General features: G+C 38.1%; 1 protein-coding gene across 21 annotated transcripts in view; it reads right to left on the bottom strand.

The window, feature by feature from the left end:
- RIMS2 (regulating synaptic membrane exocytosis 2) overlaps positions 1-13,788 on the bottom strand; it is a 1,685,778-nt gene that overhangs the window by 1,579,662 nt on the left and 92,328 nt on the right. For 4 of the 21 annotated variants that reach the window (XM_030217702.1, XM_030217600.1, XM_030217677.1 and 1 more), the window contains exons 2-3: positions 8,935-8,967; positions 8,461-8,547 (exon numbers count right to left, since the gene is read on the bottom strand). The exons of 16 other annotated variants lie outside the window; for them this stretch is intronic. In XM_030217702.1, the coding sequence (XP_030073562.1) occupies positions 8,461-8,547; positions 8,935-8,967 (120 nt within the window). The remainder of the gene's footprint in view (positions 1-8,460; positions 8,548-8,934; positions 8,968-13,788) is intronic. One more of the 21 variants, XM_030217635.1, reaches the window with a different exon arrangement.

Below are 13,788 nucleotides of genomic sequence, written 5' to 3'. Positions count from 1 at the left end.
TTGAGTCAGGTGAAGACCCACTCAATACCTCACTGCTCCCAACGCGACTTGGGTTCTCAGCAGCCATTACCTCTGCTCCTGACATCGATGCATCCCTCAATGTCGAAGCTGACAACCTCGGTACCGATGTTGAAGCCAACGTCGAAGGACCGGACCGAGCCTCAAAATGTTTCTCGAGCTACTTGGGTCCGTTTCTTCATACTAAGACACAGATTACAAGCAGCCAGGTTGTGGTCGGGCTTAAGGCACTGGACACACCAGGAATGGGTATCAGTACCTGAGATGGTCTGGTTACACAGAGTACAGCGTTTGAAGCCACTAGGTGTCCTCAATGACATGGAAGGAAAAACAGCTTCGACGAAATTAAAGGACACGATTGTGCCAAGAAAAAAGGGGCACAACAATGAGAAAACCGGCCACGTTGAAAAACAAAGAAAACTTAAAAGTTTTGAAAAAAGAACTAGTGGAAACTAACAAGAATCCTAGCTCTTTTTTTTTTTAAGCAACCTACTGAGGAAACATGAAAAAGGCGCAAAAAAAAAAGGGAAACTCTTTTCCCAGGCCTGAACGAGGAGCACAGGAGGAACCTGCCGCACCTCGTCACGGAAAAAAGAGAACTGAGGTACGCGCACGCGCGCCAGAAGACTCTAGCAGAACTTTTTTGGTTTTGCTATGGCAAAATGCTGGTTCCCGGGCCGACGCGGACGTTGACCCACGTGTGAGAATAAGCAGCCTGCTTGTCCTTGGAGAATATGGATTTAGCTCACACTTTTCAGTAGATGTTCAATGTGAGTTACATTAAATTACAGTAAGGATTGTAAAACTGTAGTAACTACCTCCAGATCTTTTCTAGCTTGTAATACCTTTAATTTGACTAACTCTGTGATAATCAAGAAATAATGCAGCACTAACTCATAAAGACTACAATCTTCACAAAGGACCTAACTGGTCTTGAAAGCTCATGCACTACAATATCTGTTGATTGTTATGTCAGTATTATTTATGTATTTATTTGTATCTCTCTCACACCTTTTTCAGAAGTAGTTCAAGGTGACTTACAGTCAGGTTCACTATGTAGTTCCCTGACCCCAGAGGGCTTACGATATAAGACAATATTATTGTTATCACCATCTACAAAGACTCATTTTCCCCCAGGACTTATAAGTCTACTAAAACATTGGAGTTCAAAATTTGACACCATAAACTGCACTCTTTTTATATTCACATCTTCTGAATTGTCATTTCAAATATAGATTTTTCATATAAATGTATTAAATCTACACATTTATAGTCTACCATTGAGTCAGATCAAATAACAACTGTGAAATAGAAAAAAATGTGCTATACCAACTCTAGATGTGTGCTGCTCATAATTGTTGAAAAACATTGAAGTAAATGAACAAAATATAGCAGACCACAATTAAGGAAAATATACTATTGAAAATAATTTGCATGTAAGTGAGAACAATATCTGTTTCCAAGAAAGGAAACATAGCAAGACAATGAACAGATTTTCTTCATTTTTCATTAATGCTTTTCTGATTTAGGGGTCCTTTTACCAAGGCGCACTAGAAAGTGGCCAGCTCTGCCATTAGCATGGCTAAAAAATGGCCGCGGTTGTTTTTTTTTTTTTTTTTTTTTTTAATGGCAATGCTCTAATTTCCCCATTAGCACGTGGTCATTATCGCCGGGAGCTCTTATCGCCACCTATTTAGGAGGTGGTAAGAGCTCCCATGCTACTTCTGCGCTAATCGAGTAGCACACGGTAAAGTGCCTGCACTACCCAATTACCACAGGCATGCCTACTCTCCAGCCCCAGACACATCTCCCGTGGCAAAAACATTTTTAAAAATTTTTACCGCGGGACTAGCACATGCTACTGGCCAAACTACCACAGGACACCTCAGTGTGTCCTGCGGTAGTGCCCTTTTACCACACTGTAGGCCAGCATTAGACCTTTCTTCACCTTAGTAAAAGGGACCCTTAGATTCTTAACCAAACAAACAAATTTGATAATGAATCAATCCAGTTTATAGAAGGTTCAGGTTGCTTTTATTTGATATACTGCTAAAGGAAAAATAACATCAAAGCGGTATACAATGTCATAAACAAAACAGAAAAATGAACTACAATTATCAATAGGAAGGTGGAGCAATGTAGGGAAGGAGGAACTAGCACCAATATGCAGCTGTCATCTAGGCTTTTACTTGCTTGTACAGGCTACAACAGCCACAGACAGTCAAACTGTTTCATTCTTTTGACTGAAGTCAAGGTATACAGTCTTCACAAACGTGTGATAGCCATTAATGCACCAAAATGCATATTTATTTTAACCACAAATTATCTGCCCTGGAGCATGTTCACTAATAATGCACACTTGGCACATTGAGGAGCAATTCTATAGAGATTTATTTTTGTGTGTATATACCTTTGTATATGTAAAAGGTCTCCTATATAAATCACCACACACACAAAATAAATGCGTAAGAAAATACGTACATTTATGTAAGTGTGTTTGAGGAAGGAGTTTTAGCAGAGACTGGAAAGGAGTCGCAAAGTATGCACACAGGTTATAAAACAACAAATAGCAAAAAAGGAGATGATCTGCAAACTAGCGTAGTAGTAGACAAAGAAGCAGACCAGAAATACTGAAGTGCTGAGTAATTTTATTCAGTCACCCAACGTAGCCACGTTTCACCTTACAGCTACGTCAACGGTTCACACATTCGCTGATTACACAGCAAAGTTATGGCAGCACGGGACCCAGCGGAGACTCAGTGATAAAAAGCCGTTCAGCGGAGGTACAATCTGAATGGCTTGGTGTCACTCAGTCCCTCTCTGGATCTGAAGTGCTGCCATAACTTTGCTGTGTAGTCAGCAAATGTGCGAACCCCTGATGCAGGGCAAAATGTGGCCACGTTGGGTGACTTTGAATAAAATTACTCAGCACTTCAGAATTTCTGGTCTGCTTCTTTGTCTACTGCTACACAGGTTATAAACTACATGTGTGGCCACATACATCTGCTCCCGACCAGGTGTAAATCTATACAAAAACATTTTATACCATTTCTGTAGCTTTATAAAAAATGTTTACAACAGATGTCTATTTCATCTCCAACCTAGGCGACCTATGATAAAACCATCCTCCACGCACATCTCTGTGGATATGAGTGATAGAATCATTTAGCAGTCATACAAATAGCTTGAATGAATCCCTAAATAAATACTAATCCAAAATTTGTCATACAGCTATTCATTGGGTAGTACCTTAATGAGAAAGCCATGCAACCTGTATTCTAATGACAATGAAAAGAGGACACCAATAGAACAAACAGAAATGATACTTTGACAAATTAAAGTTATACACAGATTATGTAGAAAAATGTTAAAATTATTCGCTCAACTGAGTTCTCTTTAAAGAAAATGCTCACATGAAAACAGAGTACAATATTATCAGATATACAAAGACATCCAAAATATGAAAAATAAATCTAGACATACGATTACGATGGATTAACTTGAGTAACTTTCCTGCCTTCAAGGGCATCGCAATATGCAATATGTGCCTTTCTGATTTTCCACTCATTTCATATCTGATGCAAAAATTATTTTTAATGATAAGAGCAAAATGGTTTTTAATCTGGGCATATTTGTTTAAGTAATCAATCTGAAATGTAACTTTTGCTTCTTTGCTTTTTCTTTTTTTTAGACCAGGAAATATCTATGCTGGGCCTATCATATACTTTCAATATTTCAGCTACTGATACCAGATTCTTTCAGCCACATTTAGCCTCAAGCTGCTGCTTCAGCTCAAAATAAGGAAAGGGTACACTAGATCTGGCAAGAGGTGTTTTCAAAGATAAGGGTACCAAATTCTATTCTTCCCAGACTGCAAACAGGTCCAACTTTCTTGGTGTCCACACATTTTTATGGGATTTATTTGTGCACATCGGTTTTGATTTATGGTCAGTTCATAAATAAAAATGATCCTAAAAACAAGAATGGTTTGATGCCCTACAGAACTACAGCCTGAAATCTTTTTCCCAAAATTTGACCCTGTAAATGTGTACAAAGGATAAGAAATCAATCCTCCATTCTTCATCTGATTCAGTTTAAGTTTGGTACCTTCATGCTGCTTGCTGACTAAATAAGAAATCAAATCCTCCCCCGCTCTACCAACCTTCATCTTATTTTAATCCAGAGATTAATTCATGCAGGAACGGAAAGTCGTTCAGGGACTTCTGGTAGTTCCTGCAGTGACATCACCACCACCCTCCTTGTATTCTCCCCACTGGCTGACTTTCCTGTGACTATATGTAAAAATACTAAATCCCATTGATTGATGATAACCTCTGTTTTTAGTCGCCTGCAAATTTTCCCCTATTTTTTCACCTATTTAGGGTTTCTAAAGAAGGAAAACGTCCTCAAAGAGCTCAAGGATATATTTTATATCTAAAGAGCTGAATCGGATCAAACTGATCCTCTCTTTATCAATGGCTGTGAAAAACCTTCAAAGATGGAGTACTGCCTCTATAGTATAATTTTCATCATTTCCTCATTTCTGCAGTATTCTCCATATTGAATTAACTGACAAACTTAATTCAGATTCTATTATCATCGGGTGAGCTCAAACAGTTAAAGGACACTTATCTTCATTCGAGAGCCAATCGGTTGTTTCTGTGCTCGTGCCTGTATGTTGAGTCTATGTACAGCGGCTCCACTGCTTACTCTTTCCGCAGTCTTTACCCTTCTGCTCCAAGGGATGGGATTAACAAATCACTAGACTATATGTAAAAATACTAAATCCCATTGATTGATGGTAACCTCTGTTTTTAGTCGCCTGCAAATTTCCCCTATTTTTCCCCTATTTAGGGTTTCTGAAGAAGGGAAAAGGCCTCAAAGAGCTCAAGGATATATTTTACATCTAAAGAGCTGAATTGGATCAAACTGATCCTTTCTTCATCATTGGCTGTATTATCATATGGTCTCCAGACTCTGGCATTTCTGGAGTCATGTTGCAACAGTTCCAATTCTTTTTAGTTGATAGGGAAAAGGAGATGAAAGTAGTTGTTTTTCTCATCAAAGAAAACTGATTGCTGGTGTACCCCAAAGGTCATCCTTTATTTTCATTATTAATATTTATCTTTTCCTTTATGTAGGAAGTTACGAGCTTTTATGTATTTTATGGAATCTACACAGATGATATATAGTTTTGGGGTTTGATACTTTGTTGGAGGATGCAATTAGCCTGAAATCCGTTTTTTCTTTTCTGTCCATTTGGATGCATAAAAATAAATTGGTATTGAATAGTGAAGTTGATTGTGGCTTAGAGATGGAAAAAGTACCTCTATATAATATGTAAACTGCATTGGTTGTACCACAGAAAGGTAGTATATTAAATATATGACCCATAGGTCAGGGTACAGATTAACTACTTCCCATCAAAATCAATGTGAAGGGTCGAGACATTTCAATTGTGTAGCAGACTCAGTTTAGGGGTAGCTTAAGACTCTAATTTGTCATTTAAGTCTCAAACTGGTGCCATGGTCCACACCTTTTTTTTTTAATTGTGTCTGCTTAGTAAATTGAAGAACATTATTTCTGGTGATTACTTTGTATTGATGAAGTTAGTACTTAGTGGATTAGACTATTGCAATTCTTTATACATTGGTTTGCATGTTTCTTGTATAAAGTCTTTGCAAAGTATTATGCTGTTCGACTTCTTACAGACTGTTCCCATTTTCAGCGTATTTTACTGTTTCTTGAACAAATGCACTGGATTGTGCTTTAGGACACAGTTAATTTTAGAATTCTTCTCTTTATACAGAAAGCCTTAGGACATGATTAAGCCTTTTATTTACAATATAAGTTTTACATATTTATAGACCGATATAGACCTAGAGATCCAAGGAAGCATGCCTTCTCTCAGTTCCTTCATTGTAAGAGATACATTTTGAGGAATCTAGAATGCAAATTTTCTCACTGCTGGACCAGTTGCCTGGAATCGGCTACCACTGCAAGTCAGAATGATTACAGATACAATGAAATTTAAAAAGTTGTTGAAGATCTTTTTGTTTTCTCATCCATTTGGAAGAGCAACCTTTTGATATTGTCAGGTATGAGATGCAGCCCACATAACTGTACAGATTTACTATGTGTTTATGTTAGTACACTCTCTTTATTGAAGGGACGCTTTCATATAGTTTGCCTATATTGAATTTTGTTTGCATTCTTTGTTACGTTTTTAAGAATTATGTTTGTATGTATGCATTATTCTCTGCCTTGGTCCAGACAGATTATAAATCAATAAACCATAACTCTCGAAAGCTTGTCAAAGATATATTGTTAGTCCAATAAAAAGGTATCCCTTACAACTTTATTGTTGATCCTTATTTCTGCAGATGACTATTATGTCTTTATAAAATAGGCAAAAAAAAACTAGGCTTCTTCCTAGTTCCTGCCCTTAACTTAGGCAGTATAAGTTACAATTATTCTCTTCCAGTGCAGCATTATACTATAAGTTAGAATTATGCTTGCAGCAAAAAAAAAATTGTAAGAAGTCTGTAAGCCATTTTAATGACAAAATTTTGAAACAGAGCATTTGTAGTTCGAGGATTTAACTTTAACAGCTGGAAGAGAAACTTTTCACAGAAAATCTTTGGCACCAAGCAAAGATTTCTGCAGAAAATTTCTGTGGGACTTTTCCACTGAAGTGGTAAATTTAAGAATCAGGCAAAAGTTCCACAGTGCTTGTTCTAAAAACTGTGGTAACATTAGTTTTCCCGTGCAATGTATTCTCTTCCAGATGTTGCAGAAAAAAAGAGGCCTGTTTACTAAAATGCAGTACCATACCTTAGATGCAAAACTTAAAGTGTAGTAATTGCAAAACCTGTGTAGTAAATAAATGTAGGGCAGATGCAAAGTCCTATTTATATGCCTCAGCAGAAGCATAGGTGTGCCCATGCTATCTGTACTAGCATATGCAAAGAACGCTGAACTGTAGACATCTCAGATTTAATGTGGTAAACTGAGTTTTTGTGTGTACTGATTGTGTCAGCCTAGAGAAAACTAACTGAAGGTAGTTTCTCTGCATTCCAATCAGCTTTCATTCGCCATATATTTGTAGTTATTTTCCATGGTTTTCTAAACTGAAACCAGACAGCTTGCATTCCAGCTTTGAGAAAGTCATATTTAACAATGAAGAAAGCATATAGAGGCATGGCTTCAAGAATGCTTTCCAACACAGATTTATTTTTTTTTTAAAGGTGGTATGGGGAGCTGAGGGGAGGGGAGGGTTCTTGAGGAAGTGTGTTTGGGAAAACTGAGGATATGAGTGTTTGGAGGAGATGTGTGATAGTGAAAGAATGTGTATGGGGGTGGGTGTGGAAGAGGTGTGTATCACCATGAGAACATGTGGCTATGAATGTCTACGCATGTAGGGGAGCAAGTAGGAATATGGTAGATGTGGGGATGTATGAATGTGTGGCATAGGGTGGGGTAAATGAAGGTACCTGTATGTTTAGGGCCACATGGTATAGATGTGTGAGGGATATAAGGAGGAGTGTGGGGTGGGTATAAAGTGTTGGAGATAAGTGTGTATAGTGCAAGTAAGTCTCTGGATATGGCTTTGAAAGTGGAGATTTATTTTTCAGAGTTTCAATTCTCAGAAAATACTGACCCAGTGTTTGTGATATTTGAATTCCAAAGAAACACAATGGTTTTCTGTGTGCCAAATTTAGTGAATTTAAACACCCCACTCCCTTTTTAAGTTATTGTACCTACAGACAGATAGATGGATGGATAAGCCACAATCCCTTTCCATTTCTTGAAAAGCAGAGTTGATGGAAATAAGTGGTTAGTTTAGAGTTTAGAAATTTGAATTGCATTTCAGAGAAAGATTCATCTCTGTGCTACTTTGGACAAAAGCTCTATTCTCCTATGCCTGTGGGATTCAGGTGAAACTAGATATTTATCTTTTTTAATCACAGAAGAAAAAGAAGAATCTTGGGTGTATATGGACACTGGCAGAGGTTGGTTTTGGTTTTTTAATTTACTTGTATATGTAGAACACAGACAAACTTCTTCCAGAAAGTGGATTTCTTTAGTTTTGGGTGGCATTTGTTTAATTCCAAATTCTGATAAAAATGGGAGAACGACATTTGACAGCTGTAGCTTCAGTCAGGATAACAGTTGTCTGAATATAAATAATCCTGCTCATTGTAGCCTATACATTTAAATTCATTTATGCTTTATTTTGATGGGGCCTTTAATTGGTAAAAGAACCCTTCCTTGCATTTTAAACCTGCTACTCTTTACTAGTGGAAGTAAAAGACTAGGAAAAAAGTCTGAACTCTAAAATGTTCTTCTAGGGCTCCGTTATCCATGAGCAGTTATCCTTAAACATACATTTTGGTATGTTTATATACTACAGAGACAGGCTACATAGAGCAGCTTACTTACGTCTGAGGCTCCTTTTCATTTTGTTGTTTTTGCTGTGGCTGAAGAACGTTATTAACCAGCTCAGTGATCCCACTAAAGGGAAACCACCTGTTTAAATAAGCAAATAATATGACTGTATAACCAAATTCATCATTACTGAAGGCTAAATGTTTTATTATACAGGCAGAAAAGCTACAGCCAATGGGAATGTTAGCTGCAATAATCAGTCAGCAAATAAGGACATAAGAAAAACACAGTCTTACACTTATGTAGTCCACAAGCAGGAAGCAAGAAACTACATCCAGCTAACATGTGGATGAAGTAAGAAGCTGCAGGCAGCTCTCTTACAAGCCAGTCAGGAAGCAGATGACACACCAACTGCAGCCTGTCAAGTATTAGTGGCAGCTAATACCATCAAAGTTGCAGGAAGCAGGACACGGCAAAAAGTAGAAAATCCAAGCCTACTGATTGTGCTTTTGCATGTAGTTTACTTACTGTGTCAGTTGTGGTTTTTGTTCTTCTTTAACCCTAAAAAGATAAGTTTGCACAGCTGAGTGCAAGGTACTACAAAACAGTCAGTATCTGTAGTTTCATAGTCAACTGCACTACAAAAAGAAAGGCAAGGCTTCAGTGTGTATAGAAATGCCTGTACTTCTCCCGGACCACAAAACGATCACTTCTGTAGTATAGTAAACAGGACAGCTCTGCTGTCACTATGAATCCATGCTACCTCAATATTATAGTATAATGCTTATTCAATCACTATAGACATGAAACATTTAAGATATATCAAATAGTTTGTCAGTTACAAAACTACAAAATGAAAATAAACCAGCCTAGCAGTTTAGAATGCTTTTCAGTTCTACAGAATTTGTCATTTATTTTAAAAATCAAACAATATGTTGTCCATATTCAAATATATGGAATCTGAAAACCATATGTGACCAGTTTTGAAGTATCTAATTTACACCATTACACAAATATGTCCTTGTCATATATCCAAAAATAGCACCAAAAAGATTTTGATTTAAAATAATCTAGTATACTTAGGTAAAGCAATAAAATATGTTAACCACTGGCCTCCTAGCTAAAATATTCTATTAAGTGAAGAGGATAAAAGGAAATCTAGTGAAGGAAAGTTCATCACAATATTCTATTAAGTGAAGAGGATAAAAGGAATTCTAGTGAAGGAAAGTTCATCACCTAAGATTCTTTTTCTTAGGTTTATATTTAATTATAGGCTCAACTTGGAAATGCAAGATTACATTAAAATCTATATATATCAATTCAGATCCTTCTTTCCTTCCCCACCACACAAGCCCCAAGCTGCTCGCACAAAACTTATAGTCCCATAAGGTCTTAAGCATTAGCTATAGATGAGCAGATGAAGTTTTAATTATCTTTATTTTATTTCATAACTTAGGACTTAAATATATGTTAAATCAATACATATGTAATATTCTCATATAACAGTACTCACCAGCTCCAGGACAAATGATCACACAATAAGAAAAATAAGGTAGTATGAAAACTTCCCTTTCCATACTAAACTATAACCATGTAAGGATTAGCCTAAACATAACTTGAATTATGTTAAAAGTCAGGTAAATTGTCAAAAATTAACGAGATATGCAATTAAAACTAACACTATTGCTGGATGGAGACACTGAAAATGGTATGGGAGACATGAAGAAATATAGACAGAAGATATGAAGACCTGCAGAGATGAAGGTAACACCCAATGATCCAAAATCAAATACATATGGGTACATAGACAGAAAAGCATAAAGATGCTGTTTTAACACATCAGTAAGATGGTTGTAGTTAGGATTACTCTGCCATGGGAGTGGGATTACATTATAACAAATAGGGGACATATGTCTCAGACAGGGTAAAAACAGTTTTTAAGTATGTATTGGTCATCAAACAACACAGACCATAAGTTTAGGAATATCATCTAGGCCTAACAAATAGCCAGCCAGGGTCCCAAGCAGTTCCTACCCTTAGAGCTCTTAAAGGGTGGGAACTGCTTGGGACCCTGAGCAAGCAATTGTATTTGAATCCCAGAAACTCTTTAAAGTGATACAACAATCCAGCAGAAACTCTAAAAAGGCTACCTTACAATAAACTTCCGAACTCTTTACAAGAAAAAAAAAAAAGAGCGAGAAATGAAGAAAAATGTATACATTTGCATAAGAGCGCCAGGAACTTTAGAGAACAAATTGCTGGCAAATGTATATGAGGCATGCCCAAACTGATATCACTGACTTCCAAAGGAAACCTACAGACCAGAAGGATTTCGACTGCAGGGGAGAAAGCTGGCTAGCAAAGGAATAAAAACACAGGGGCCTTTTTACTAAGCTGTGCTAAAACGTGGCCTGTGGTATCAGTAGCACAGGGCTTTCCCACACGCTGAGGCCATTTTTAGTGCGGCTGTAAAATGAATGCAATTTCTCTTTCACCATTGATGGCCACGCGCTAATTGAGCAATTAGGCAGTAAGGGCTCATGGGCTAACTGCGCTAATTGAGCAGTGCATGGCAATTTACCTGTGCTACCTGATTAACGTAGGGCACACCTACTCTCCGCCTCCAAACATGCCTCCCATGCTAAAAAACAAAACCTATTTTTTAGCACATGGGTAACACAGTAATGAGGAAGGGGGGGGTCGATATTCAGACGGCGATTGTGAGTGTTTTGCTGACCACCACCGGCGTTATTCCTAGATGTTCAATGTCAGGCCATGTCTGGGTTTCAGCATCAAATTTCTGGTTTTTGTGGTGCTAGCTAACACAAAGCCAGTTAAGTCAGTATTCAGTAATTAACCAGCCATGGGTTAACGCATAAAGATAGGACTACATGGGTTAACGCATAAAGATAGGACTACAGTCCCATTTATTTAGTTACCTCGGCCAGTTAAGTCCCCCCCCCCCCCCCCCCACACACACACAAATAGCCAGTTTTTCAGTAGTGATAACCAGTTAAGTGCTGCTGAAAAATTAGTGCATAGTACCAAACAAATGATTTAACTGGTCAGCGGCCGTTTCTGGCTGATTAAATCATTTTGAATATCAACCCCATAGTGAATACAACAGTGAAAGACCACATTGGTCTATTTAGCCTGCCCAGTTGAAGTTGTTCTACTTTGGATAGATTGACATATACATTTCCATATTCAACTCAACCACAATTTCCCACCAGATACGTCTTTTACCTGAGATTTGAAATCTTTTCTATTAATGTCCTCCATATCAATCCCAAGTGCACCTAGAATCTGTTGAAGTACTGGCTGGCCTCTATCAAGTCTACTTCCAAGGCATTTTAATTCTTATCATTTTCTTCTAGACACCATTCCAGTCTAATAAGGATTCTAGTATTTTCTCCAGGGCTTTTTTTGAGGGGGTACTTGGGGGTACTGAGTACCTGCACCTTTTCATTTGTCTGCTAAAATTGACCCATGGTCCCAAGTTTTAATGAAAGAGCTCAGGCTCTACACACCAATTCTGCCTTATCATAGGTTCTGTGACTGGTTGCAGGGGGCCTGGCTATTGTGGGGAGGATCCCTCAGTGATTACCCCCATCCCTGAAGGGTGGCCTAGCATTTGAGTACTGGCACCTATTTCACTAGAAAAAGTGCACTGATTTTCTCCATATTATATAATGATGCTCTTAAACAAAGTGTATCTTAAAATAACACTTCTCACCTATAACAGGTGTTTTCTGCAGGCAATAGGATTAATAAGGCACACAAATTAGTAATGTCATCCAACAGCACCAGGATGCAACTTGCTCTCCAAGAGCTCAGAACTTTAGTGTAAATTTCTGAACATGTGCAACCCTTCTCGTGCACAGCAGTCTCCTCAGCAATTCATTTAGATCCAAAGCTCAAAACAGAGACAACTCTCAGAGAGGTGGGACAAAGTGTAATGTATGGAAATACTTCCTACAGAAAGGATAGTGGCTGCATAAATGGCCTCCACTCCGAATGGAGGTGGTGAAAACGAGGACTGTCTGAATTCAAGAAAGTATAGGACAAGCAAAGAAAATCTCTAAGGAAGGAGAAGAGTAGTAGGGATTAGGAATTGGCATGGATGGGCAGAGTAGATAAGCCATATGGTCTTTAGCTGCTGTCATTTTCTATATTTCAAATGCTCTGTCCCTGATTGCCAACTGGTCTAGTAGGAGTGTAAAGTGCAGAAATGAAGTGTGAATCAAAAATTTGTTTTTCAATGTTTTCAAAAGATCTACTGTAACATATAAACACAGGAAAATGTAGGTAGATACCGCATATACTCCTCCTACAATCTGACATGTTAAGTGCCTTTGATATGGTTGACCACGAAATCCTACTACACATACTTGAATATTTTGGCATCGGAGGCAATGTCCTAAACTGGTTCAAGGGGTTCCTAACCTTGCGCTCATACCAGGTCACGTCAAATTCAACTACGTCTGCAGCATGGACACCTGAATGTGGAGTACCACAAGGATCACCCCTCTCACCAACTATCTTCAACCTAATGATGACACCGTTGGCAAAACTTCTATCAAAACATAACCTTAACCCATATATATACGCTGATGATGTAACAATATATATCCCTTTCAAACAAGACATTAAAGAAATCTCTAATTAAATCAACCAAAGCTTACACATCATGAACACCTGGGCAGATGCACTTCGATTGAAACTGAATGCAGAAAAAACTCAATGCCTGATACTTACCTCCCAATACAACACGAAAGAATTCACCGCTATAAACACACCAAAACTAAACCTTCCAATTTCAGAAACTTTAAAAATCCTTGGAGTCACTATTGACCACCACCTAACACTTGAAACCCACGCAAACAACACAACCAAAAAGATGTTCTACTGCATGTGGAAACTGAAAAGAATAAGACCGTTCTTCCCAAGATCCGTCTTCCGCAGCCTAGTGCAATCACTCGTGCTCAGCCATCTGGACTACTGCAACTTACTATACGCAGGTTGTAATGAGCAATTACTGAGGAAACTTCAAACAGCCCAGAACACAGCAGCCAGACTCATCTTTGGGAAACCAAAATACGAAAGTGCGAAACCCCTAAGAGAGAAACTATACTGGCTCCCACTCAAAGAACACATCACCTTTAAAGTATGCACACTAGTCCACAAAATCATTCACGGTGAAGCCCCAGCCTACATGTCTGACTTAATAGACCTACCACCAAGAAACGCTAAAAGATCATCCCGAACTTTCCTCAACCTCCACTTCCCTAATTGCAAAGGCATAAAATACAAAGTGCTGCACGCGTCCACCTTTTCTTACATGAGCACACAATTCTGGAACAAACTACCATGAAACATGAA

Source organism: Microcaecilia unicolor, chromosome 1 (assembly GCF_901765095.1).
Source record: "Microcaecilia unicolor chromosome 1, aMicUni1.1, whole genome shotgun sequence".
Taxonomy (NCBI): domain Eukaryota; kingdom Metazoa; phylum Chordata; class Amphibia; order Gymnophiona; family Siphonopidae; genus Microcaecilia; species Microcaecilia unicolor.
This window is presented reverse-complemented; position numbering and strand designations above follow the sequence as displayed.